General features: G+C 48.5%; 4 protein-coding genes and 1 pseudogene across 5 annotated transcripts; 3 read left to right on the forward strand and 2 right to left on the reverse strand.

The window, feature by feature from the left end:
• Window positions 1–919: 919 nt before the first annotated feature.
• LOC101755350 (CTL-like protein DDB_G0274487) lies at window positions 920–4,324 on the reverse strand. Its single transcript, XM_012844188.2, has 4 exons — window positions 4,085–4,324; window positions 3,701–3,952; window positions 1,849–2,763; window positions 920–1,765 (listed from the first exon to the last, which is right to left on the reverse strand). The coding sequence occupies exons 1-4, from the start codon at window positions 4,103–4,105 to the stop codon at window positions 1,346–1,348; spliced, it is 1,608 nt and encodes a 535-aa protein (XP_012699642.1). The 5' UTR covers window positions 4,106–4,324; the 3' UTR covers window positions 920–1,345.
• A 3,284-nt stretch (window positions 4,325–7,608) lies between these two features.
• On the forward strand, window positions 7,609–9,847 carry LOC101756430 (annotated as a pseudogene).
• A 2,283-nt stretch (window positions 9,848–12,130) lies between these two features.
• Window positions 12,131–15,483, forward strand: LOC101756027 (beta-glucosidase 26). Its single transcript, XM_004958484.4, has 11 exons — window positions 12,131–12,944; window positions 13,047–13,105; window positions 13,212–13,287; window positions 13,361–13,432; window positions 13,569–13,656; window positions 13,746–13,989; window positions 14,079–14,194; window positions 14,378–14,595; window positions 14,721–14,752; window positions 14,852–14,954; window positions 15,030–15,483. Exons 1-11 carry the CDS (start codon window positions 12,611–12,613, stop codon window positions 15,305–15,307), a joined length of 1,620 nt encoding a protein of 539 aa, XP_004958541.1. The 5' UTR covers window positions 12,131–12,610; the 3' UTR covers window positions 15,308–15,483.
• A 119-nt stretch (window positions 15,484–15,602) lies between these two features.
• LOC101755756 lies at window positions 15,603–18,332 on the reverse strand. 2 transcript variants are annotated; one of them, XM_022824632.1, is made up of 6 exons: window positions 18,111–18,332; window positions 17,845–18,001; window positions 17,401–17,750; window positions 17,223–17,292; window positions 15,951–16,010; window positions 15,603–15,856 (listed from the first exon to the last, which is right to left on the reverse strand). In XM_022824632.1, the coding sequence occupies exons 1-5, from the start codon at window positions 18,218–18,220 to the stop codon at window positions 15,999–16,001; spliced, it is 699 nt and encodes a 232-aa protein (XP_022680367.1). In that variant the 5' UTR covers window positions 18,221–18,332; the 3' UTR covers window positions 15,603–15,856; window positions 15,951–15,998. The 2 variants fall into 2 exon arrangements, with proteins under 2 accessions (XP_022680367.1, XP_012699566.1); XM_012844112.2 differs by having other exon boundaries at window positions 15,603–16,010.
• A 4,629-nt stretch (window positions 18,333–22,961) lies between these two features.
• Window positions 22,962–25,868, forward strand: LOC101756831 (probable glycosyltransferase STELLO1). The gene is made up of 3 exons (XM_004958485.4): window positions 22,962–24,825; window positions 24,960–25,086; window positions 25,179–25,868. The coding sequence occupies exons 1-3, from the start codon at window positions 23,228–23,230 to the stop codon at window positions 25,653–25,655; spliced, it is 2,202 nt and encodes a 733-aa protein (XP_004958542.1). The 5' UTR covers window positions 22,962–23,227; the 3' UTR covers window positions 25,656–25,868.
• Window positions 25,869–26,827: the final 959 nt, after the last annotated feature.

Genomic DNA, 26,827 nt, shown 5'->3' on the forward strand with positions numbered 1-26,827 from the left:
AACAGTATAAGATGCCGCATTACAGAATCATCGCTACCAGCAGAACGGAACCATCATCCCCCGCTTTTTTTTTACCAACCCCAGCAACGCGATCGCCAATCGAGATGAGCAGCCCGCGAAGTAATCAGATGAGGACGAATCGACGCTGGATGCCAATTACATAGCGAAACCTATAAAAAACCAAAGCACACATCCAAACAGGTCATCCTGAAGCCTACACTCACCGGATTCCTCTTCTCGGTTGCTAGGGCGAGGATTTTGGCTCGCATTCGCATTGCGATGCTCTTATATGCTTCGGGACTCCGAGTAGGGGTGCTGCTGATTTGGGGGGAGCCGCGCGTGACATCAACGCCAACACGACCCACATCCCCGCCCGGCGGAACGGCAGGTTCTGAAGACGGGGAGGGGAAGACGTTCGTTCGGCCTTCGATCGGCTAGGATCGTTTTGAAATCGTGCAGAGCAAGACGAAATAGTGTGAAGCGTGGGGTTGTTCGATGGGCTGTCTTTGATCATTTTCCGGCCCATCACAGAACTTTGTGCCTCTGTCGTCAGCCCGTCGACAATTTTTTTTTCGCGCCTGCTGCTCCATCTTCAACCCTAAACGTATAGGACCATTACTGCAGCTAACCAGCGTAGTGGAGGCCAAACTGGGCCCTGGCCCCCCCTTGCCCAAAGAAAATTTCTACTGAGCAGCAGCAGAGGAGTCAGCAGCCAGCAGCTCATGCCGTTTGCATGGCTCTCAACCTCTCGCCACTCTCTTTTGTTTTGCTCACCATGGCAGGGTGCCTCTTCATCTGCAGCAAAGCAACCATTCACTCGCTACTTCTTGCTCTTGGTAGCTTTACTGTTACCGCCACTGCAGGTAACCAAGCCTGGAGAAAGTTGTTAATTCCCCCAACCAGACTAATCCACTTCATATTTTGTTTTCATACTCCGGCCTCAAAGGCTCAAACAGTGAGCTATTGTGTTGCGGTCACCATGACCAAATCAAGTCTTTTGAGTCACCAAAAAATGAACTTAAAATATTCACATTAACTACACCCAAGAATAGAACTGTCTACACACCCGAAATATTGGGGATTCCTCATCTCTACCAATTAAAAAAAAATGGGTGGATTTACAAAAACAGGCACAATGCTTTGTAAGCTTTGCGATGTGGCAGTATGGCTGGGAGATATCCTGAGACACTCTACTCTCCAGCTCCAGTTCCGTTTCTTCCACGCGACTGCAAAAGCCGCCACCGGGTCACCGGGTCAAATGGAGCTGCGCAGACCGGATCACGCCTGAGGAAGGATGGGGAAGGTGGATTGGACGAACGGTACGGGGCGGAGGAGAGCCGGCCGGTCACGCGCTGGCGCGCTGCTGTGGGAACCGCGGCGTGGGCACGACGACCGGGTCGCAGCCCTCCTGCATCTTGCGCATCTGCGCCGGGATGGTGTTGTCGAACAGCTGCGACGTGGGGTTCTCGGCGTAGCACACGTAGTAGCACCCCACGCACGCCTGCGGCAGCGCCATGCCGATCCGGGTCATCAGGTACCCGACGAAGAAGGCCAGCAGCGACACGGTGGCCGTGTAGTGCCGGTGCGTCGCGAACGCCCAGGAGCCCGCCAGCGCCACGCACAGCGCGCCGCTCGTCACGCCCGTCAGGAAGCACACCGAGCTCGTGATGTCCGAGTCCACCAGCGCCGCCATCCCCGGCAGCGCCTCGAACTGGCCCCACGTGCTCCGCGACGCCTGCACGAACCCCCGCCCGTACGCCGCGATCTGGAACACAGACACGAAGCCTATTGTCATTACCAAGCACACACAACCATTTGGAATGAAATAGCAGTTGCAGAGGCTCTCACATGGACGAAGGCCCAGCTGTTGCCGAAGCTGAAGACGCCGTTCATGACGTGGAGGCAGCAGTGCGCGCAGGAGAACATGAACTCGTCCTCGCCCTCCAGGAGGTTCAGCCCGCGTGCCAGGATGCGCAGCGCTTCGATGGTGGGCACGAAGAGCGAGCCCAGGCAGGCGCTGCCGAGGTTGTAGGACAGCGCGCGCTGGAAGCTGAACTGCACGCTCGACTGCATCCCGCGCAGGTAGTAGAGTGCGATCACCCGGCTCGCCGTCAGGTTCGCCACGTTCCGCATCACCTCCGCGGTCCACGCCAGGCTTAGCACCAGCGCCAGGATCGTCAGCCCGGGGAACCGGAAGTTGACCGCGCCAATCACCGCCACGCACCACACGGAGATCCACAGGAACCCAGCCGCCACCATCAGGTACGCGGGGCCATTCAGCCCGCGGAACTTGTCCACAGGCTGCACGGCACGCTCGAACACCCGAGCGGTGAAGCCCACGCGGCGCGTCACCCAGCAGGCGTAAAGCCCAGTGCCGATGGAGAACACCACCATGGCGACGCCGAGCCCGACCGTGGCCAGCGTAGAGAAGATCATGAGCAGCGCGCCCACACCAAGGGTGACGCCAAAGCTGGACCAGAGGATGACGCGCACCATCGCACGCGGCCACGTGCGCACAGCTTTCTGCCATGCAAAGGCTAGGACAATGCTCAGCGCCACTGCACCCTCCACCGGCAGCAGCCACTCACGCAGCAGGCTGCGTTCGCGCCGCGCATTACGGGACTGTGGGTGATGGGTGTTCTCCTGGACGATCTTGAACACGAAGAAGCCAATGGTGAACCCCGCTGCAGCAAGATGGAGCAGGAAGACGCACAATGTTATACCGTTGGTGTACTTGTGCGAGTTGAGAGACGGAAGCGGACCCTGCAACGACAAATCAGTTACTCAGCTTGTCACAGCAGGTCATTAGCCGCTACAAATTGTCAACTTAAAGCTTAGATTACCACGACATCACATTCAGATTCAGAGATTCGATCCAAGCAGTGGTACAATCTTGATCATATCTTAAAGGAAATATTAGTGCCAAAGAAACTGATGAATCATCCATATAGCTAGTTAACCAAAGCTAGAAGTTAGGTGACATTAATTAATAAATCGTGTCAAAGACTACCACTATGCTCCTTTTCTATTGTGGGAGGTTGAGCACTTTGAGTATTAAATTGCTTTTGCCGCTGCGCCAAAAGAAAACACAATTAGCTTGTAATGTTGGATATTCCATCATGCATTATTGGCTTGTTGCCGTGTGCTATGTGGAAGCTCCATAATTGAAGAACCTAAGCCTAAAACAGGCACCTAAAGATTACCCTTTTTTGTCCTTTTGGTATCTAACATATCTGCAAATATCAACGACACAACTTGCAAAGTTGCAATTAAACTACTCTTTCGCCCGTTCTAATCCAAACCACACTATCAGCATCAAACTATTCTTTTAACCCTCCAGGAGCTATTTCTTTTGGAGTACTTTCAAATCCGTACTGTCAATGTAGTATAGTGATAGAATAATTCTGTAATTCTGACAATGTAGTGTTGTGGTAGAATAATTCAGCAAGCAAGCATGAACTCCAAAAGGTCAAAAGTACAGGACACTAACCCTGCTGGTACCAAACAAAATTATTGTACTACCCTCCTCGCCTACCAACCAGCCTAAATTGATACAGTCGGATCGCAATCAAGCACGCCCACATGTCCTAAAAGAGCCGAGCCAATCCCACTATTTAAACCGAAATTCTTAATCAATTCGATCGAGGTTTTATTTTACAAATAAGAATCTAAGCAATTGGGCTTGGACATTTCTTCCTACCTGCTGTGGGGCCTGCGGGATGGGCTGGTACGCCGCCACCTGCGGCGGCGGCTCGACGGCGCCGGAGGCCACGGACATGGGCGGCGGCGGCGCCTGCGTGGTGACCTGCAGCGGCGCCAGCGGCCGCTGCGCCTGCAGCCTCGCCACGGGCGGAGGCGGCGCCTGGTCCACGACGACGACCTTCTCCACCGACTCCGGCACCGGCGCCGGCGCAGCCCCCCTGCCTCGCGCGCCTTCCTGCCGCGGCGGCGCCTGCACGCGTCACACAGCAAAAGCCAAGAAAGAAAACTATGAGCAAAACGTCGACATGAAGAAGCGAGCAACCAGCGCGTTACAAAAAAGGGACAATCTTTCCGGGGCGCGAAAGGAAGAAAGAAACCGTACGTCGTTCTCGGCGGCGCCCATGGCGCTCTGCTGCTGCTCCTGCCCCCCGGAGCGCGCAGCCGCGGCCTTGACGCCTCGTTCCTCCTGGCGGAATGGAGCCGTGGTATGGAGAACTGTAGGAGGTGGTGGACGGGGGCGAAAGGGGAGCGAGCGAGGATTTGGTTGGGGGAAAACTCGGTGGCGTTGGCGTCTTGGCGAGAGGAGGGAGAGGGAGAGAGGACGAGACGAAACTGCGAGACCCCAATCTGTGACCGTTGGTGTGGCCTTTTCGCTCGTGCGGTGGCCTCACGCACGCAGGGGCGTGGTGGGGCCGGGGTGGCAGTGGGCGTGCTCCCGTGGCTGACCTGTGTGGCGTAGGAGTATACGTTTTGTTTGGTAGGGAGTTAAGCAATATTTTTAGTGTTTCAAAAAAAAAAGTTGAAGCAATTTTTTAAGGTTCATACCTTCCTGTCTCTCTCTCTATCTCTCCTCGTCAGCAGCTTGAGAGAGTGGCTGCGCTGTGTGCTCGACAGCAATTTGACCCTTTTTTGTCCCCATTTTCTAGCATTGAAGTTTGGATTTGGATTTGGTTTTCTTGGGCCCTTGGATCGGCCACACGTTGAGCACGCAGGGGAGGAGAATGATGATTTGCCCAGGGTTTTCTCTCTTCCTTTTTTCACAGCCAAGGCACTCCGATCTCCAACAGTCCAACGTGACAGAGACTTGCCTGCGTGTCTGGTCCACTTGGGCCTTGGGCTGCCTGCCACCTTCAAAGCATGGGGGCCGCATGCATCGTCAGGGTGGCACCTTTCCGGCATTTTGAAACACCCAGCAGGAGGAGTAGTTGCGGATCGTGCGTGACGTCTTTTACTCCTTTTTACCCTGCCAGTAGGAATGACAGAAAGGTGAAATCGCCATCATGTCCCGATCATGCGGGAGGCTGTCACCAAAAGCATCGTCACGTCCTGATGATGATTTGTGATCCGGGGATCATCAGCATACCCTTCATTTTATCACCCGCATGCTCAGCTGACAGCTCTGCTCTGCACACTAGTATTACTGGTAGTTTTGTAGTGTCAGTTAAAAATAAAATAAAATGTGCGCGCGCGTGTGGTTAAGGCTAAAGAAAACGCGCCCTGCTTCCCGATACTACCACGAGGTCCAGAAAGAGTCAACGCTAAAAACACGTGCCAAAAGAAAAAAAACGGGGCAGCATCTTGACATGGCCAAAAGAAAAATGGCACGTTTGGAGAATTGGAATAGGCAACCGACATCGCTGCCCTCCTCGGTTCAGGCCATATGCATACGTGAAAGTTGGGGTAGGCTATAATTATTTTATTCAATCACTCTTGTTAGGATTCGAACTCGAGAACTTTAGTCCAATCAGTTCAACTCAAAAACTTAAATACTTCAACAGAACTTGCTCATACGCATCCAACTGTCCATGCGCCGTGCGAGGAAGTGAGTCACCGCAGCCTTGCTTGCGGAGGAAATGGTTGGCGTCTTGGCGACGCTGCACGTCGCCGTCGTGTGGATGCGATGCCTAGGCCCCAGGAGATGGCTCGCTCGATCCTCTCGCGGGGCAGGTGGCACGGGCACGGGCTCGCCGCCGGCCGTCCGATGCGCGTATCGGCGGTGGTCGGCCGCATCGAATCGGCGGGGGAGATGCTGCGTGTTTGCAAGAGTCTGATTCAATGCAACGCCGGAGGTAGAAAGAAGTTGAATGTTCCTGTCCTGAATCCCTGGTGGCGACGGCAAGCTTTTTCTTTTTTGGTTTCTTCGTCCCTAGTCCCTACCATTCCTACTCCTTGCACCCTTCTTTCTACACGCGACGTTTATGTGCCAGATGCCCCGATCGTTACCCGTTTTGGGAGTGGTTCAGGTCGTAATCCACTAATATAATCCGGCTTCATTTACAAGGGAAGACTGTGGATGTCATGTCATGTCATGTCATGTCTGGCTGAGACGTGTGATCACTCCCAAACAGTCTATTAAAGCATGTAAGCATTCATGTACCTGTGTCAAGTGCCAACTGCCAAGGAAAATTCTTCATTGCCAGTTTGCCACCTTCGAAGCACGGGGGGGCATGTCGTCATGGTCTACCCCCTCGCACGCTGGCAACTTCCCCGCATTTTTACCCAGGAGTCCAGGACGAGATGCGCAATGCAATCGTGGCAATTTTACCTTGCTCGCTGGTGTGACAGAAAGGTAAAATCGCCATCGTGTCCTCATCATGCCGGGGTCTGTCTTCGAAAGCACCATCATGCCTTGATCACTCGATGATTCGTGATCCGGTGATCATCAGCTAGCAGTATTAGGCCTCGTTCGGTTGGTCTGGATTGAGGCTAGGAACTATTCCAGCTGATCAATGTTGATACAAATAAGCCTATTATTCCAACTGGAACGGTTCCAGTTACAGAGTAAACGAACGGGCCCTGTACTATCCCAAACACCCCCCTAGTCTAGTGTCAAAAGAAAGGTGTGCGTGCGATGGACGCTAAAGAAAGCGCGCCCTGCTTCCTGATTCTACCACGAAGGTCCCCGGCAAGGTCAACGACAAGAACACGTGCAGGCAAAAAAAAAGGCAGCGTCTTTACCTTGAGATGCCCAAAACAAATGGCCTGTTTGGAGTAGAGGCAACCGACGTCGCCGCACAGCTCCGTGGCCCAAAAGATCACGGATGGGTAGGGATGGAAACGTGGAAAGGATATTCGAATTATCCGAATTTGTTAAAACGACAATTATGGATATTTGTATTTGTATCCGAATTATGAATATCCGTATTCGTATCCGAATTTAATGTGGTATTATAATAATGGATACATCCAAATTCGTTTATCTTGATTTTCTCTATCCAATTCCACGTTCGTATTCGACAATATCCATATCCGACCATATGAAACTATTATTTATCTCTATAACTAATGATAAATGATGTTACTTTGAATATTAATAATGACAGTATATCATTGAAACTATTCAAAATTTATCTTTATAACTAATAATCAATGATATTAGTTTTATTATTACTATTATTGTACCCATCAAACTATTTAAATTTTATCTCTAATTTTAGTGACCAATGTCATTAAATTTAATAATAAATATATGTGAATATGAAATTTAATTTTAAATACTCTAGTTTATCTATTTATTAATAAAAACATTTTTATACAATGTTTATTATTCATTGATAAATGTTTATATTTATTAAAATATATATTTATCCATAAATTATTTTTTTCATAAAGTACACTATTTCAAATAATTATTAATTAATGTAATATTTTCATGAGCGATTTTTGTATGCACTAGTTAGGTACTCGTACTTTGGTCTCTATTTGTATAAAGATTTTGTTATTAAAAAACCGTCAACAAAAAAAATAGATAAATTATCTTCAAACTGAGTAAATATCCGATGAATATCCAAATTCAAGATATTCATTTTGCATTCGAGAACATCCGAATTCGTATTCGACTTGAGATATGGTAAGAAGTGATCCGATTCCCGCGAATCCGAACCGAATCCATGCACACACGGTAGGCAAGAGTCAACAGCGGCCCAGTTCGTCCGAACAACCCCCGCTCCCGAACAAATTCCCCTTCCCCTTCCTCTCCCCACTCCACCCACCCACACGCCGACGAGGAAACCCTAGCGAGAGGCGAGAGGGAGAGATCGGTCATGGCGCTGCGAGCCCTGTACAACGAGATCCGGGGCATGAAGGTCCGGGAGGTGCCGGCGTACCTGAAGCCGCGGCTCACCTGAGAGAACGTCAAGAAGAGCGCCGACCAGGCCGTCGACCACTACATCGAGAAGTACATCGAGGCGAGCAAGCCGGACCCGCTCTTCCACGTCTGCTTCGGCGGGATGGCCTTCTCCTACCTCGTCGCGCTGCCCTGGGAGCGGGCCCACCTCGCCCACCTCGAGGAGATGGAGAGGACCGGCGGGAAGCACCACTAGATCCGCCGCCCCCGTCCGTCGCCGGCCACGCCGAGGTGAGTCCGCGGTTCCCCGTCTCGTCCTGTCGGATCTGATCCGATCCAGTCCTGTCTGACGAACGTGGGTTTCCGACCGGCTTGCTGGTGGACGAGTTCAACGTTGTAGATTTTGGCGCGTTAGGTAGATGCGGAGCAATGTCGGCTGTAGATCGGGGTCTTTGTGGTGATTAGTATTGCTTGTGGTGTCTTGTTGTAGCGATGATTGTTTGCCTGTATTTGTGCTGACTGGTTGAAATGTGAAATGGGACAATGCCCCTTTTATCTAGAAATTTTGAGCTACCCTAATGTGTCCACTGTTTTGCCTGCTAGGGGTACTGAGATTTAGTTGATGAATGCAGATACAAGTTTAAATTGGGATCCTTTTGGATTACATGGAACTATTCGCTTGCAATTACATCTTTCCTTGATCGTGGTGTTGTCTTTTTTTTTTTTGCCATTTATATTGTCTGTAATTGTTCAGGAAACTCAGCCATCTGATTGCCTCATCACATCACATCAATGAACTCCTACTTAATGTGCCCTAATTTACAAAGCTTAATCCTTTATTCACTTCAAGATTTACCATTCAGTAGATTGTATTTGCATATGTATCGTGCTCTATTGGGGATGTAAGTTAACTAGCTCTAATCATCTTACTGAGTATATTGGTGTGCTGGGTTAATGATGGAAGATATTCTCTTGAAATAGGTAAATTGAAATTACTAAACTCGTTACTGCAATTTGAACTGGAAAACAGTTCTTTTGCAGAATTGCTGGTTCGCTTCCAACCAAGTGAGAAAATGAATCTTTATATGTCATAACCAATATTCTTTTGTAGCTGAAAATACTGCTCCATTGTGTACTTGAAATGTCTCGGATCCATTGCTAAACATTATTTTGAAAGTACTTAAGAGATTGCTAAACATTATTTTGAAAGTACTTAAGAGATTGCTAAACATGATTTAGAAAGTACTTCAGAGATTAGTGCGAGATCAATTTTTTAGTTAAACTTTGAGAAAGATCTGACTATGGTGATGCAAAAATGTGTTCAGGCTTTGGCAAGATATGGTATTTGCTGTGATTGTCTGTGCATGTTACTAGCTCACCACTTGATTTTTGATTTTAGGTTTAGCTACCTTTCCAATTATTAGTGACACCTTTGTTTTTATGTGTTTTAGGACTGGTGGCTTTTGTGGGGTCCATTCAGGATAATGGCTTATATTTTCTTCTACTGATGAGCTTCTGGAGTCATGTTCATTTGGTGCTTTATTTTGTACTCAGACAGCAAGAAACTGTCCAGCTTATCGTTATGTTCCTCAGCATTGTCATAAGCAACTTCAAACTGAGAAGTGCATGCATTGTGATTAAAAACGTTTTCAGTAATTTAGTACAAGTCTGTTTCGAAATACATACTCTAGTAATTTTGTGATGCATCGCTGGACAATTGTGGTGTCTATTCGTCTCCCCACACAGTGCGATATGTGCATTTGATTGCTGTTGCATAATATTCTTATGTTCACTTTGTGCAGTGTATGCATTTGAAGGCGATATGTAAACAATTTGATGTGATGATTCAAATATACTGCCTTAATATGCTGAGCCAAATGAGCCTAGATATGAAGAAAAATGTGCAATCACTATTGAGCAAGATAAGGAGGCACGCACTTGGGCGATTTGCTGGTGCAAACTTAGCGCCTTTATTGCCTTTGGGCTCTCTTTTTTTCTTTCACGCAATCCAGAGGACATGTAATCCGTTTTATCTCTATATAAATGGAATAAGCACTGAAGCACTGTCCCTTGCTTGTTCGTTCAAAAGAAAATTATGGATGGCGAAAAAAAATTCAAGCGGTTTATATACTATATATTGATTATTTTCTATTTTAAAACATTGCGACATAGTTATACAAACCAAATGCTTAATTAAATTTAATATATCAGCTGCTAATGTATACCTACGGATATCAAATTTACTTTCACCTCAATCATATCTAAAACAAGCACTAATTCTTAGTATTGCACATAGCATAATGTCCCATGCGGGCTATGAGTGCCAACGAACTAGAATACTCGATCAATAATCTGGGCTCACAGCCCATGTCGCCAACGAAGAACGGAGCAGATAACCAGTTACGAGTACTGAATATCAACAAGATCTGAGCACTTTTTATTAGCTACGTTTATTTACTAGTCTACGTATACTGTTTACTCGTAAGCCAATCAGCGGGGCCCTTCCTAGCCGCGGGGTCTTGGGCGGCCGCCCCGCTCGCCCTGCCCCAGGGTCGGGCCTGCGCATGATGACCTTGAAAAATCCTCCCTTGACCGTGCGGTGCACCGTGTGGTGCTGGCCGTCAAACTCGACACCGAATGGCTCAGTCATGTCATCTAGAAGCTCATCAATCCAGTCCATGAGGGCCTGGTGTTCGTTCCTGGACCATAGCCTCGGGTCCCTGTGGAGCTGCCACACCCTGGTGGGCAGTTTTGGAGACAAGAGGACAGTGAGCCATCGCAGTCGCAGCCTTGCAGAAATGCAGAGGGAACCTGGCTGATTGGCGTCGTCGCCATCATCCTGAATTCCCTGTGGACGCGATGCCCAGCAGCTAGATGTCGAAGGGCATGTGGCGCGCACGAACGCGCCGCCGTTCGACCGTCCGGTGCGCTGTATCGGCCGGCGGTGGGCACATCGAATCGGCGGACCAAGCCTCTGACAGCGACAGGGGATAGCTGTTTTCTTTTGTTCAGGAGCCTGATGCGAAGCGACGGAGATAAAAAGAAGACTTTGGATGATCCACTGAATCCCTGATGGATTTCTTAATGAAGTGTCAGCTTTAAGCCCTGAGAAAATGCTAATCCATTCCCCTCTCTTTGCATTTGATGGGCGAGTTTAGGAGTGGTTCAGGTCGTAAGCCGTCTGAACAAACTGTGGATGTCAAGTCCGGTCGAGACGTGACTCGTGAGATTGGGCAAGGGCGTCACGGCCAGGTAAAGGTCCGGAGTCACGCTGATTACTGGAGCTGATTGTGCCATTTCCCGGCCGGACTGACTGGGTCTGGATTTTAACTGGGCTCAGGCCTTCTCGAAACGGCAAACATGGGCTGGGAGAAAACCGAGCACGGCCCATTACTCCGATTTCATTTATTTGCCGCACGCCGTCCACGATGTCCCTTGACTTTTATTTGCCGAGAGATGACCATCTGATTGCTTCGCAAATCGCAGTAACCCCGACAATCCGAGACCGAGATCTCAAAAAATATGCGGCACGAGATTGGCATCGATCCACTTTTAGGTCTCGTTCGGTTTGGTCGGATTGGATTCCGATCAGGATTTCATCTAGATCCGATTTAAATGTCTGTATTACTTAATCCGGTCAGGATTTAATCTAGGATTTAATCCTACCAATCCGCTCAAAATGAACAGGAAGCTGCAGCCATTCTCGACCGTGCTCGTTCAGCCACACAAAAAAAAGAGAGGCACCGTGCGAGCTGCGAAGCCTCCGAGGGGAACAATGCTTTGGCCCATGCGCGATTGGAGCGCGCCGGGAGTCACGAGCAACAGCGCAGTCGTGCCGCGGGTGGAGGCGTCGGGAAGCGCAGGTGGCGGCGCAGTAGGGCCGCGGGTGGAAGCGCGGCGGCGGGGTCGTGGTCATGGAGGGTGGAGGCGCGAGGGAGCGGCGAGCGTCGAGTCGAGCGAGTGGCCTGATTCCGTTTCGGAGAGGAGGAGGTGGGGAATGATTTCGGACCGTTAGTAGAGGGGTGAAAACAGCGAATCGAAGCCAGACCTCTGTTCCGAGACGTTCCAATCCATTCGGATTGGGCTGCGTTCCGAACGGGCCCTTATAATGCGTTACCGAAGGTAAAGAAACGCTTTTTATCCGTAACTCTATAGTATACCGCTACAGCGGGCACGTGGACCTGTCCCATCGCTTGTCGTCGCATCCGGGTCCCCTATCCCATGACCGGCTCGCCAATCCATCATCCTCTGGGCACCAGTTCAACCAGAGCGACTCGCTCCGCGGGTGTCGGTGGCCGGCAGTGGCACGGCAGCTGGTACCCCGCACATCATCCTCTGGGCACCAGTTACCCCGTCGTGCGGTTGCACGCCACGACAGACATCGCCGGCAAGCGAGAGATAGAGGAGGGGATAGCCTCAAGCCTGCACGCGTACGTGAGTTCGGCGAAGGGGACAAAGGCTAGCTCGTTGATGTGCACGAGACCTGTTTCTTGCTGCGGGCGCCCATACGCCGGCCGCTATCTATCTTGGCAGGATTCATCTTCTTATCTCCAGAATTATTGCTGTGTACGTTTGTTCATGGCACGATATAGCCCCGTTCTGAACGTAGATACACCCTGAATAGTGCGTAGTATACATCCTACTCCAATATCCAAGATATATAATTAATTGTTGTGAGGTTGTGTCCATGCTATGAGAATATGATATGTTACGGTTACTAGATTTTGCGTTAGAATATAAAGATATACTGTCCCAGATTTCCCTCTTGTATTAAATGCTATTATGTCATAACTCGTATCATCAGAAAATCTGATATGGCACCTTATTGATGATTATGGTATAATGTGTTGGGACTATCCTTTTATAAGTATCTTCGGAGGGCACGGATTGTGTCTCCGGCCTTCCTGCTCCCTCTCCTCTGGGTCCATGCAGAGAACCATGAAGAAGCTCACGGCACCGGCGGTACTGCTAGCGGCGGCAGCTCATGTCCTGCTGCTGACGCTGAGGACGGCGCAATGCTTCAACCCAGAGATCTACAACACAGGCGGGCTCAGCCGCCGCGCGTTCCCGGCGGGGTTCGTCTTCGGGACGGCCGCGTCGGCGTACCAGGTCGAGGGGATGGCCAAGCAGGGAGGCCGGGGGCCTAGCATCTGGGACGCCTTCATCAAGGTACCAGGTAAGTAGCAGAGTAGCTTACCACGTATCAAGAGAAAAAAATCTTGTTTCTTTTAATAGAGAGAAATGGTGGTAAAATTGCCGCGTTCTTGTTGGCAAAAAGGGACGATCCCTGACAATGCCACGGCTGATGTGGCGGTCGACGAGTATCATCGATACAAGGTGCGTCATATGCAGATATGCAGTATGGGTATTCTCAATTTCTGATTACTGTGGTTCTTTTGTGGTGTCCTTGTTTGATGCCTGATGGATGTTCTTTGAGGTGTAGGAAGATGTGAACATAATGAAGAACATGGGCTTTGATGCATACCGGTTTTCGATCTCTTGGTCTAGGATCTTCCCGAGTAAGTGTGCTCCATGTTTAGAATTTTCTTGGGTCAAGGGAATTTGTGATGTAGAATTTTGTATAAATTTTAGATGGAACTGGTGAGGTGAACCAGGAAGGAGTGGATTACTACAACAGGCTAATAGATTACATGATTCAGCAAGGTAAATTTCTCAACCAGCCAAACATACCTTATAAAGAAAACTATACGTGTCAGCCTCAAACCAGATTCCTGACCAACTTTTGTTTTTTTAAAAAAGAAAACTGACTTATGGGCTTATGGCTCTGGTGCTAATTCAGGAATCACCCCATATGCAAACCTCTACCACTATGACCTCCCGTTGGCACTCCATGAGCAGTACCTTGGCTGGCTTAGCCCAAAGATCGTGTAAGATTTTCAAACTAGGAATCGAGATATCAAAATTTCAAATTGATGCAATCATATGCCTGATACAACTGTGTATTGCACCCATGAAGGGAGGCGTTTGCAGACTATGCAGAATTCTGCTTCCAGATGTTTGGAGACAGGGTGAAGAACTGGTTTACCTTCAACGAGCCGAGGTGCGTCGCGGCCCTGGGCTACGATAATGGCTTACACGCACCAGGAAGGTGTTCTGGATGTGCTGCTGGAGGGAACTCCACTACAGAGCCGTACCTTGTCGCGCATCATCTCATACTTTCTCATGCAGCTGCGGTTAAGCGATACCGTGATAAATATCAGGTGGAATGGTAAATCAGTTCAATGTAGAAGTGTGCACTGCACATTGCAATTTCGGTTCAGTTAAAAATTCAGTCCTTTCAACTGAACAGCTCTACCAAAAGGGGAGGATTGGAATTCTCTTGGATTTTGTGTGGTACGAACCTTTCAGTGACAGCAACGCGGATCGAGCTGCGGCGCAGCGAGCCAGGGACTTCCACCTCGGCTGGTAAAAACCTGAAAATACTTTATTTTGGATCCAACATCATTGCTCACCTTAGAAGTTCAGTGTATCAGTGACATTGTTTCAGTGTTGGCAGCTAGCCACAACCTGATGCTACATTCTCTTGGAGAGAAACAAACTAACACAGCTCGTTTCAAAGAGCAAACTGATATTTAAATATTCTTACAGGTTCCTCGACCCCATTGTAAACGGACGGTACCCATACTCAATGCAAGAGATTGTAGAGGATAGACTGCCATTGTTCAGTGATGAAGAGTCCAGGATGGTGAAAGGCTCCATAGACTATGTTGGCATCAACCACTACACTTCTTTCTACATGAAGGACCCTGGTACATGGAACCTGATGCCGATCAGCTACCAATATGATTGGCATGCTAGTTTTGTCTGTAAGTTCTGACTCCATAACACCAAATTCTTGGATTGTGCATCGTATATCACTTTACAGTCTTGTGCTGCTGTCGACTGTGATTAGATGCTCATTCAGTCATACACTTTTCACATATATCTGCAGATGAAAGAAACGGTGTCCCTATCGGCGCTCATGTAAGTTTACTGCTAGATGTCTACAAATATCAAAGGCAGGGAGAAATGAAAGTTGGTTTGTCTGTGATTATGTAACTGTAACTTCTTTGAGTTGTCCAGGCAAACTCCTACTGGCTGTACATTGTACCATGGGGAATCAACAAGGCTGTCAACTATGTCAAGGAAACCTATGAAAATCCTATAATGATCCTTGCTGAAAATGGTACTCATGATTCAAAATTTTAATCTCCAAGGAAGAATGGTCTGTCTTGGTTTTAATCAGTATATGCTCTTGCAGGAATGGACCAACCAGGTAACATCAGTATTTCTCAGGGTGTGCACGACACGATAAGAATTCGCTATTACAGAGACTACATAACAGAGCTCAAGAAGGCGATAGATGATGGTGCCAGAGTCATTGGGTACTTTGCGTGGTCATTGCTTGACAACTTCGAGTGGAGGCTTGGGTACACTTCCCGGTTCGGCCTGGTCTATGTGGACTACAAGACACTGAAAAGGTACCCCAAGGATTCAGCTTTCTGGTTCAAGCACATGCTCTCCAAGAAGAGGAGCTAGAATTGCGGACAAGAGGGCCAATGGTTTCAGGTGTCACACAAAAGTTCACTCTGTACATCTAACTCCTAGATGTCAGATTAGCTTTAAGAAACCGTGCAAATAATAGTGTTTCGATCTCGACATCTCTAGATTTGTCAATTGTTGCAATACTAAAATAATAAAGTGGTGCCTTCAAACACCTTGAGCCTCAATGACAGAACTAGTAGAAGCACAATGACTGGATGACAGGCAGATGGCACAAAATTCAACATCTCCGCTAAAAAATTCAATAACATCAACTCCATAACAACAGATAGGACCAAAATAAAATTCCATTGCATCCAAGAGGCTGAAACATGAAGTCATTATATTCAATTATCCAAAAAGTTGTATTCGATTATATGATATATTATCTCAGCATAAATGAACAAAGAAGCATGATAATAACAGCATCACTATACTTTATATACTAAACTTATACTTAAGATCCTATATCTCTCTCCAATCTTCAATCCAAGAGCTTATCTTCATCGTGCTAACATAACAACTTAACTTCTATCCTATACTTCTCTGCAGGAAGGCAAAACTGAGATATTAAGACAACAGGTTTCAGAAATTACTAAATACTCTTCAGAAGATAACTTGGCCTCTCCAATAGCCTTACAGTAAACATCTCCATTGCTATAAACACAGCTTAATTAACTTCACCGGGTCAGCCTGCGACCTGAAATTTCATTCAGAAAGTTAGTATACACGACAAATCATGTGAGTCAATAACTATAATCCATATTCTGCAAAATTAGAAAAAAAAAATCAGGATATGGTTGAAACTGCTACTCGTGCTCACAAGTTCCTAAATCTTAATTTGATTACTACACACTATGCTCCGACAACCACAGCACTTTTGCAAATTCCACAGTTCTCTGATTTGACATTCCTGGTTGCGCACTGGCTTTCAGATGCTCAACTTTCCGATATGTAGTACAGAGCTGATAACTCAAGTATTCAAGAAAAAAAGAGCGGATAATTCAATCTATTCTGCAAAATTAGAAAAAACCTCAGGATATGGTTGAAACTGATACTCGTGCTTGCGACAAGGTTCGTAAATCTTAATTTCATTACTACACACTATGCTCCGACAACAACAGCACTTTTACGAATTTTACATTTCTCTGATTTGATGTTCCTGGCTGTGCACTGGCTTTCAGGTGTTCCAACTTTCTGGTATGTAGTACAGAGCTGATAATTCAAACATTCAAGAAAAAAGAGCTGATAATTCAATCTATAGAACTTTCAGAACTGTAAAAGTCAAGTAAGATCTTTCTAAACTAGGGTAAGCACAAATCGAGTTTAGCAATTTGTCCCAACTTTTCAAATGTTTATTCTATATTGGGTCACCACAGAATGCTAATTGCTAACTGTCTGAATGCAAACTTTGCACATTGACACATGACCATATAGATCCAATATCTGAATCTCAATTCTAAAGCTCTCATCTCACAACTAGTCACCTACAAGCATTTTTACAAACTCCACAGTTCACCAAAATGTCAAAAACTTCAGTCCCTGGCTTTGCAGTGGGCAGTAGTCCTCAGGGATTCTACTTTTCTACTGAACCACAGTTTCCAGAAATATTAAAGGCAAGAATGATCAGTGTACACTTAAATCAGGTATAGCAATTCATTCCAACTTACAAATGTTCATCCTATGCTGGGCCACTTCATACTAGTGAAGTATAGTATCCCAATAAGTGAATAGCTAATTGATCACTGTCTCCACCCAAAATTTGCACAATAACACAGGGTCATACAGATCCAATCCCAAATTTCTAAAGGCAACTAGCAATCTTCAGTCAACACCCAAAACATATTACGAATTTAAAAATTCAATTTCAACTACCATCCTAATTCAAGTATTCTGCACGAATTTCACATACCATATACACATACGGATCCAAGAGGCCGCCAGTGCCTGCACGCCGCAAGCCACCCTCCTGCTTCAGCAGCCTGCAAATTTGCACGCGCAGAAGCAAGCAGATACGAAGATTTAGGAAGCAATCAGGTAACGATTTCAAAACCGCTTCAAATGTGAGTTGGAGGCAGAGTCCTGCTCACCAGCGTATCGCCTTGCTCGTCCCGGAGTTGTCGCCGACGGCGGCGCGGATGTCGTTCTCCGTGGCCGGCCCAGCTTGCGACCGCGAAAACCACTGCATGATCACTTCCGCCCTCCTCGGCGCCTTCTCACCACCACCATCTCCGCCGCCGCTCGCCCGTGGAGGCCGGCGGCATCTCCCCGACGTGGCCGTGGAGCCCGCGGACGCGGCGGCCGTGACGGTGCTCCCCTCGCTGGCCACCGTGCTGCTCCTCTCGCTCTGGTCCTCGTAGCTGTCGACCTCGATCCACACTCCCTTCCGCTTCTTCTCTGCCCCGCTATGGAACAGCGCGCCTGTGGCCTCGGCGAGCATCTGGAAGCAACGAGCAGAGCCATCAGTGCAAAACTTCAGAAGAAACGGCCTGCAATCGCGCGCTGGTAAGTAATCGAGGAACCGGATTCCTCACCTTAGGGTTGATGCGGCGGAGGGAGGCGACGACGGAGAGCACGCGGAGGGGGTCGACGGGGCGGCCGCGCCGCGCCGAGTCGGAGACGCACGACCTCGCCGACGCGCCGGAGTAGGAAGAGGAGGAGGAGGAGCCCGAGTAACAGGAGAACTCGTCGCTGCAATGGGAGAAGCGCGCCGCAATGGAGGATCGATTAAATTGCGAACGACGAGGTGCGCGGGGGCACGCAATTCAGGGGTGCGACTTGAGGCAGGCGAGGAACGTACCTGAGAGCGGGAGGAGGCGGAGGAGGGGGCGGCGCGGGCGAGGAGTCGGCGAGGAAGAGGAGGGCGCGGGCCCCGGAGACGTCGGCGAAGGTGGGGTACTCCGCTCCCATGCCGCCGCCGCGCTGGCAAAGGAGGAGGAGAGGTCGCCGGACTGGAGGGTGGAGGCAGCGGTTGCCGGGGCTGGGATTTTGTTGGGGAATTTCGAAAAGTTTCGGTGGTGTGGGCGTGAGGTCGACAGGGAGCGTTTCACAGGAGAGCAGCGCCATTTTGAATTTTTCGGCGTCTTGGAGAGGCGTGCGGATTTGGGATTGGTGGGTGCCTTAATGGGCTCAATCGAGATCCTAATCCGGCCCATGCCATCAAGAGCGGATAAAGGCCTACTGCACACGAAAGAGGTCCGCAGTTCGGTCCACATCTTACTCCACACAGTTCAGAGTCCGGCCTATTTAGGCCCTTTTGGCACCGCATAGGTGGGTTTCGGCTACGCGCCAGTAACCCGCACTATTAAGCACCGTGTGTGCTACTGTAGCACGAAGCTGGAACGGATACCGAAATCTTAAAATGAACTGTGAAGGAGGTGAAACTGGTGAACTCCGTGCAGCTTCAACTACACCTACTACAATACTACTACAATTGCGAAGCTAAAGCTACCGTAAACCATACCAAACGAGCCCTTGCTTACGCGACCACTCAGCCTCTCATAAAAAGCGGTGCCGCCGTGCTGGCATTATCTAGGGTTTCCTCCAACTCAGCTGTGTCCGCGCCGTGCGAGATGGAAAATCTTTCGGAGGAGTTCCTTCTCTTTTGGAAGGAGACTCCGGAGGAGGAGGATAATCGCGGGTTGCTCCCTCCCTTTTACCGGAAGGAGGATGATAATCGCGAGCAGGAAGAAGAGCACAAGAAAGTTGAGGAGGATAATCGCAAGCAGGAAGAAGAGCAGAAGAAAATTAGAGCGCGATGATGGAAGCGCTCCGAGATGAAAATTTTTATGGAGATCATGCTACTGATAAAGCGCAAGAAAATGGTGGAACTCGAGGAAAAATATGACAAGCAAAGGAAGCTGGAGAAAAGGGAGTGAAGGCGCACAACAAGTTATTGGCGTACTACCGCAAATACGCCCCGGATCATCTCAAGTTCCGCGACGACTGGATTGCAAGGAATCCCGGCCTGGAATTCGAGGACATCAGTGAGTTCTCCATTATACATCAATATTTTTCGCCCCTTGTCAGTTGCCAATTCAGTTCTAAGTGTTCTTAGTCCTATCTAGCGACTTCTACTAGCATGTATATCTAGCGCGGGCTGATGTATATGTTTGTGAAAATAAAATGCATGCATCTTAGTATAGGAATACCATTGCTGATGCTAATTGGTCTGAATCTAAATCTCTGACAAATACCTGCAGCAATGGTCCTGGCCATGGACTACTCAAATTCATCTGTGCCCCGATATGTGTATGATGGCCACTCCAATAGTCTACAGATTTATAATATCAGGGTTAAAGTTGGAAACAGTCCGGCAGACTTACAGTGGCCGCTGCAAGTGTTTGGTGTGATTGCTGTACGCGATTCTATTGACTCAATGCGCAACATTATCTTCAACCGAGGGACGACTGTCAAACCCTCACAGAAGAGGTTTGTGTTGTTTTCTTACTTATATGCTTCATCCTTGTTTAAAAGCCTATAAGCTGTCTAATTTCGATAATGATTATATTGTTTTCTTAATTACGCTTCATCCTCGTTTAAAAGATTATAAGCTGTCTAATGTAGATGATAGTTGCAGCCTCCCTGTCTAATGTAGATCGGAAATACCAAATATGCAGTAAACTAACTATGAATATATTAAAAGATCAACCATTCGAGAATATTGTGGCTTACGCTGGTAACAAGAATACAAAGTTTTTTCACTTGCGAATAAGTCAACGAAAAAAGAAGAATAAGATAGTGAAGCTGCGGAAGCTAGATGGTCAATTTAAGAAAATGAGAAGGAGATGGGAATTATGGTGTTAACCTTTTATAAGGATCTGTATACGTCAGAAGGGATGGAGGATATGGAACGTGTTTTAGACACGGTCTCGGTTAAGGTCACAACATAGATGAACAATCAGTTACTCTTGCCTTTCAGCGAGGAAGAGGTTAAAGTTGCTCTGTTCCAAATGTTTCCAACCAAAGCACTAGGGTCGGACGATTTTCTAGCACAGTTTTTCCAGCGTCATTGGGATCTATGTGGCAAGGAAGTAGCATAAGTTATTTTAAGGGTGTTGCAGGGAGAAGATGATCCATCAAGCATAAATAATACTTACATTGTATTAATTCTTAAGGTGGATCAGCCAAAAGAGCTTGTTAGTTTCGACCGATCAGCCTCTGCAATGTGATATACAAGATCGGTTCTAAGATGTTGGCAGACAGATTGAGGAGAATATTGTCGGAAATTATAGCTGAAGAGCAATCTGCTTTTGTCTCTAGGCGACTAATCACAGATAACATCATTACAGCTTATGAGTGCATGCATTTTATGAAGAAGAAGTGAGCTCAAGATAGTAGGTGTTGTGCCCTAAAGCTGGACATGAGGAAAGCTTATGATCGAGTAGAGTGGGATTATCTGCGGTCAGTCATGATACGGCTTGGTTTTCACCGAATCTGGGTGGAGTCGATTATGAGAATGGTGACCACGGTTTCATTCTCGGTGCTTTTCAATGGTGAACGGATGGAAGGTTTTAAACCCTTAAGGGGTATTCATCAAGGGAATCCAATCTCACCCTACCTCTTTTTGTTGGTAGCAGAGGGCCTTTTGTGCTTGTTAAAATCACGAGTTCAGTCAACGCAACTTAATGGCATCAAGGTGGCTCCATCAGCTTTGGTGGTGAGTCACATCCTCTTTGCGTATGACAGCCTGCTGTTCTTCAAAGCGAATAGGGAGAGTGCGGAGGAAGTTAAGAACGTGTTACATGTGCACTGCAAGGCATCAGGGCAGCAAGTGAATATGAACAAGTTGTCTATACACTTTGCTAAGGGGTTCTCAGGAAGCTTAAGAGCAGAAATAAAAAATATTCTGGAGGTTAATAATGAAGCTCTAAGTGAAAAATATCTAGAAATGCCTATTGATATAGGCAATTCAACAAATGGTGCATTTAAGTACATGAAGGATCGAGTGTGGAAGTGAGTGCAAGGCTAGATGGAGCAGACGTTATCATCAGGAGGGAAAGACGTGTTGATCAAAGCAGTAGTTCAAGCTATACCGACCTACTCCATGTCTTACTTCAAGCTCCCGAGAGGACTGTGCAAATATATTGATGGGCTGCTGCTTTTGGTAGGAGAGTAAGGAAGGGAAACGTAGGACATGCTGGGTAACATGGGATGACATAACTAAACCTAAATGCACAGGTGACCTGGAGTTTAGGGGCATTGAAATGTTTAATCTAGCGTTGCTAACGAGGTAAGCTTGGAGAATTATGCAAGAGCCAGGTTTACTTAGTGCACAAATCCTAAAAGCAGTCTACTTTCCTGATGGAGATTTCTTGGATGCTAAAGTACGTGAGTGACCATCAAGGGTGTGGCGAGCAATTGTTGATGGCAAAGAGGTACTCAAGCAAGGGATCATTCACAGGATTGTCAATGGTGAGGAAACACTTATTTGGAGCATGAATTGGCTGCCAAGGGACTGCATGTTACATCATGTGTGTTGCATCGGAAACAATCCTCCGGAGCTAGTCAGTGATCTCATTGATCATACATCGGGGACTTGGAACTGCCACAAGCTAAATATTTTCTTCACTACGATGGACATAGAAGTTATCACAAATATCCCTCTTAGCTCAGATGGAAGGGATGATTTCTGGGCATGGCATTACGAGCGGACTGATGTTTTCTTTGTCAAATCTGCCTATATAAAATGTTGGTACGCAACAAAGGAGCTACAACAGCTTGGTTGGATAGTATACCTGGGTGGTCGGATACACACGCAATGGAGAAGGAATATACTGGCCTATGGAAGGTCAAGGTGCCATTAAAGATTCGCATGTTCTTGTGGAGGCTTGCTCACCATTCTATCCCAATAGGTGATGTGCACCATCATAGGAATGTGGCTCCAAACAGCTGCTGTGGTTTTTGTGGAGCCTAGGACTCATGGAGTCATTCATCGCTAGAGTGCAACATGTCTTGGTGTGTACGGGCATTGGAACACGATGACATTAGTTTTGGGTCAGGCTTAGAATCAAGACGCCCAAGGTTGGCTAAAGGAGGTGATGGAGGTACTGCCACGTGATAAACTTATACAAGTGATCGTGAGATTGTGAGCAACATGGCATGCACGGTGCAAGACAAGTCATGAGAATATATTCCAAAGTCCGCTGTCGACACATTATTTTGTGGAATGGTTTATAACAGAATTTGAGATGTTGAAATCAAGCCCAAAGTCGCAACAACTAGGACAGATTCAAATTTCGAAGTGGATACCCCCTTCGCATGGTTTTGCTAAAATCAATATTGATGTGACAATGTCAAAAACTTGAACACGGCAACTATGGCGGCAGCGGCACGAAGTGCTGTTGGCATTTTTGTTAGAGTGTCAGCTGTGGTACTGAAGGAGGTCACAGATGCCGAGAACGCAGAAGCGCTGGTATGCAGAGAAAGCCTAGCACTAGCAAGCGACCTACTCAGGCTGGTGAGTGATTGTGCTAGTGTCGTTAAGAATCTCCAAAAGAGCTGGCATGGGCAGCTATGAACAAGTCATCCGGAGATCAATACAGGAAAAGGAAGATTCAAAGCTGTTGAGATTGTGCATGAAAATAGAAGATCCAACATCGATGCATATTTGTTGACGATGAGCTCGATTTACAGTGAGGTAGGCAGACATGCTCTAACATGACCGGAGTCAAATTTGAATAAATAAAAGCTGGAGAGCTCAAAGAAAAAAAAGTAGTCCACGCCTTCCGCGTTCCGCTCTCCTCGCCGGCCGAAGTGCCGACCTCACCGGCTCCGCCACCACCGATGCGCCGCGGCCGTCCGGCTTGAGCCGGCGGCGTTGACTCCCCCGGCCACCATCGCCCTTGCACACCATCAGGTCACCTCACCCTTTCCCTCCCCCACTCCGCAACAACGCCGACCGGCGACCACGCCCAAATGCCACCGCGCGTCTCCCCCACCTCCGCCTCCAAGCGCGTCGTCTACGTCCTCCTCGCCGCGCTCGCCTCGGCGCCCTTCCTTCTCCTCCTCCTCTACGGCGGCGCCTCCCCCTCCTCGTTCTGCCCGGCCTCCTTCCGCGCCCCGCGCCGCCTCCCCTACCCGTCCGTGCTCTGGTCCCGCGTGCCCCCACTCCCGGCGCTCCCCACCTCGCCGCACCCGGCCCTCCGCGCCACCCGCTGGATCGTCTTCTCCGCGTCGCCGCACGCCCCGAGGCACCGCCCGCTGCGCGCCGTCCCCGGGTGGCAGCTCCTCGCCGTCGCCGACGAGGCGACCCCCGAGGACTGGTCCCACCCGGGCGCTGCGCTGCTCACGCTCGCCGACCAGGCCCGCCTCGGCTTCCGCTCCGTCGCCTTCCTTCCCGCGCGGGGCCCGGCGCGGAAGGCCGCGGCGTACCTCTTCGCCGTGCAGCGCGGGGCGCGGGTCATCTACGACGCGGACGCGCGCAACGCCGTCCTGGGCGGGAACCTCACCAGGCACTTCGATGTCGATCTGGACCAGCGGCAGGGAGGCGCCGTGCTGCTGCAGTACAGCCACGCCGATCCTAACCGGACGGTCGTGAACCCGTTCGTGCACTTCGGGCAGCCGTCGGTCTGGCCGCGGGGGCTGCCGCTGGAGAAGGCCGGGGAGGTGGATGCTGAGGAGTTCTACACTGAGGTATTCAGCGGTGGGCAATTCATACAGCAGGGGATGTGCAATGGCCTTCCAGATGTTGACGCACTGTTCTACTTCACTAGGAAGTCACTGGAGATGGAGGCATTCGATTTTCAGTTTGATTTGGATGCACCCAAGGTCGCACTGCCGCAGGGCATGATGATGCCAGTCAACTCTATCAACACATTGTTCCACTCACCGGCGTTCTGGGGGCTTGCATTGCCGGTCTCGGTGAGTCCAATGGCATCGGATGTCATACGTGGATACTGGGCGCAGAGGATACTATGGGAGATTGGAGGGTACCTAGTGATCTATCCACCAACTGTACACCGAGTCGATAATGTGCATGCTCACCCATTTGATGATGAGAAGGATATCCATGTCAACATAGGGAGGTTGATAAAATTCCTAATGGAGTGGCGATCCAGTAAGCGGACACTGTTCGAGCGTATTCTTGATTTGAGCTATGCAATGACAGAGGAAGGGTTCTGGGGTGAAAAGGATTTGCATTTCATGGCTGGGTGGCTGCAAGATCTGGTTGCTATTGGCTACCGGCAACCACGGTTGCTGTCACTGGATATTGACCGACCGAGGGCAACCATTGGACATGGGGACAAGAAGGAGTTCATCCCCAAGAAGCTGCCTTCAGTGCATCTTGGGGTGGAGGAGATTGGAGAAGTAAGCACTGAGATTGGCAATCTTATAAAATGGAGGAAGCATTTTGGTGACATTGTGCTCATAGTGCATTGCACTGAACCGGTGGACCGAACTGCACTAGAGTGGAGGCTGCTTTATGGTCGGATATTTCGGGCAGTTGTTATTCTTTCAGAGCAAAGCAATTCTGATCTTGCTGTAGAATTCAGCAACTTGGCACAAGCCTACAAGTGAGTGAAAATAGCTTCATTTCTTATCCTGATAAAAATCTAACAACGCTAAATAAATCTTACTGATAGCTGCATCCAGTGAGGCTTCATTCCTTTGGTATTTATATTTTATAAGCGATAATTTTGCGTTGCAGGTACCTGCCGAAGGTGTTTGATCGGTTTGCAGGTGCTCAAGGTTTTCTGTTCCTTCAGGATCATGTGGTCCTCAATTACTGGAACCTCTTGAATGCTGATAAGGCAAAGCTCTGGATAACCAACCAGGTGCATATCCATGTCATGATTTGTAGAACCATATAAATATGAAATAAAGAACTTCTGAAGTTTATGATCTGATCAAATTTGTCTCTCCCCAGGTGAAGGAATCATGGTCAGATGTGCCTCTACAAGGTAACAAAATTGAGCGGTTTGTGAACCAAGGAGATATGGTTAAAAAGGCAGTCAGCAATTTCCCACCTCATTATCAAACCAATTACAGAAGAAGTGTAGGTGAACATAAGATAATTCATTGCAGCAGTGAGATATTTTACATACCTCAACGGCATATCGGTGACTTCTCGTATCTTGTTAAAGCTATAGGAACCTTAGATATTCATCACAGTTTTGCAGTCCCCATGATATTCCTTGCAATGGATTCACCAAGCAATTTCGAATCCAAAGCTCTGACGAAATTTGTCTATAGGGCAGATCTGCCATCAAATACCACTTTCGCATCAATTTATTCTGCTGAAGCTCACGCAGTGTACCCATTGAAGGTTCGGAATGAGATGGAATTTGTAATGCTAATCAGAGTAATGGCTTCAGGAGATCCATTCCTTATGGAGTTAGTCTGATTAAGGGTTCCACTTTTTTTTTGGAAAAGGAGAGCAAAACAATTCAAGATACCGTTTTGTTCCCTGTTGTCCTCCCTTTCAGCTGTAAGTTCAATTTAACATCTATCTTACTAGTAAGGATAATCTAGTGTGACTTGATCTCACTTTACATGTACAATCAGAGAATAGAAACTTTCTTTCTTGTGTTGGAATGGAATGTTCACAATTCAAGTACTGAGGCGTTCTCGTATTTACACTTGGGGTCCGGAAGGGAAAACAGAAAAATGTTCAAGATACTGTTGTGTTCCCCGTTTGTTTTCCATTCCAGCTGCAAGTAGTCTCGGCAGCCAAAGGCGCCATGCCGTGGTTCGGGAGAAACGAAGGGACGCCCTTCCTCCTGTTCCATGTTCACGGCATAGTGGCTGTCATGGCCTGTCACGAACTCACAATGTGGATCCTCTGCTCGACCAGGCCATACCTGAGTTTTCCACTTCAGTTCTGTCCATCTGATCGCTCGAGTGAAGAGCTGCTCTACTCTCTTGTGCAACGCATGTGATTTCCCTGCTTCAAGCACAAGAACAAACATTTCTGTATCCGAATTTCAGTTGGAGGCAGGGGAGCGCAGAAATTGTTCTGCTCGAACCCGTTCAGCGTGCTGCTCGTCTCGTTCGTTGCGCAGGAAACCACCGGCAGGCGAAAAATATCTGTGTTGAGAGATAATCGAAATTGCCAGAGACGGCGGCGGCGGCGGCACGCCGTGGCTGCTCCAATCAACTGCCCCGCATGATGAACATCTTGCTTGCCTCACGGAGTCACACGCCGCGCGGACACACGGGCGAGCCGTGGTCCTGCCAAAGCTAGCTGCCGCCGCGGTAGGCTGCTGCGGCTCATGACCGCGGTGTCCACCGGCGCTCTAACACATCCTCTCTCCGAAGGCAAGCGCTCTCCGCCCCTCTCGTACAGCCTCGCGGGATCGATGGCGCCAAAAAAAGCTCCAGTCCAGTGTCTCTCACATCACATGGATCTCGCGTCTCTTCCGTGCGGAATGGGCCGGCATCGCATCGTCGTGTCCTGTCTGTCCGACCCGGAACCAATGAATTTGTGCTGGAGGATTTTCGCCCCTCCCCGTCCACATCACATCACGAACGCGTGTCGTGTTCCGCTGCCGATCGTGTGGTGTGTTCCACGCGCCG

This window comes from Setaria italica, chromosome II, assembly GCF_000263155.2.
Source record: "Setaria italica strain Yugu1 chromosome II, Setaria_italica_v2.0, whole genome shotgun sequence".
NCBI classification, from domain to species: domain Eukaryota; kingdom Viridiplantae; phylum Streptophyta; class Magnoliopsida; order Poales; family Poaceae; genus Setaria; species Setaria italica.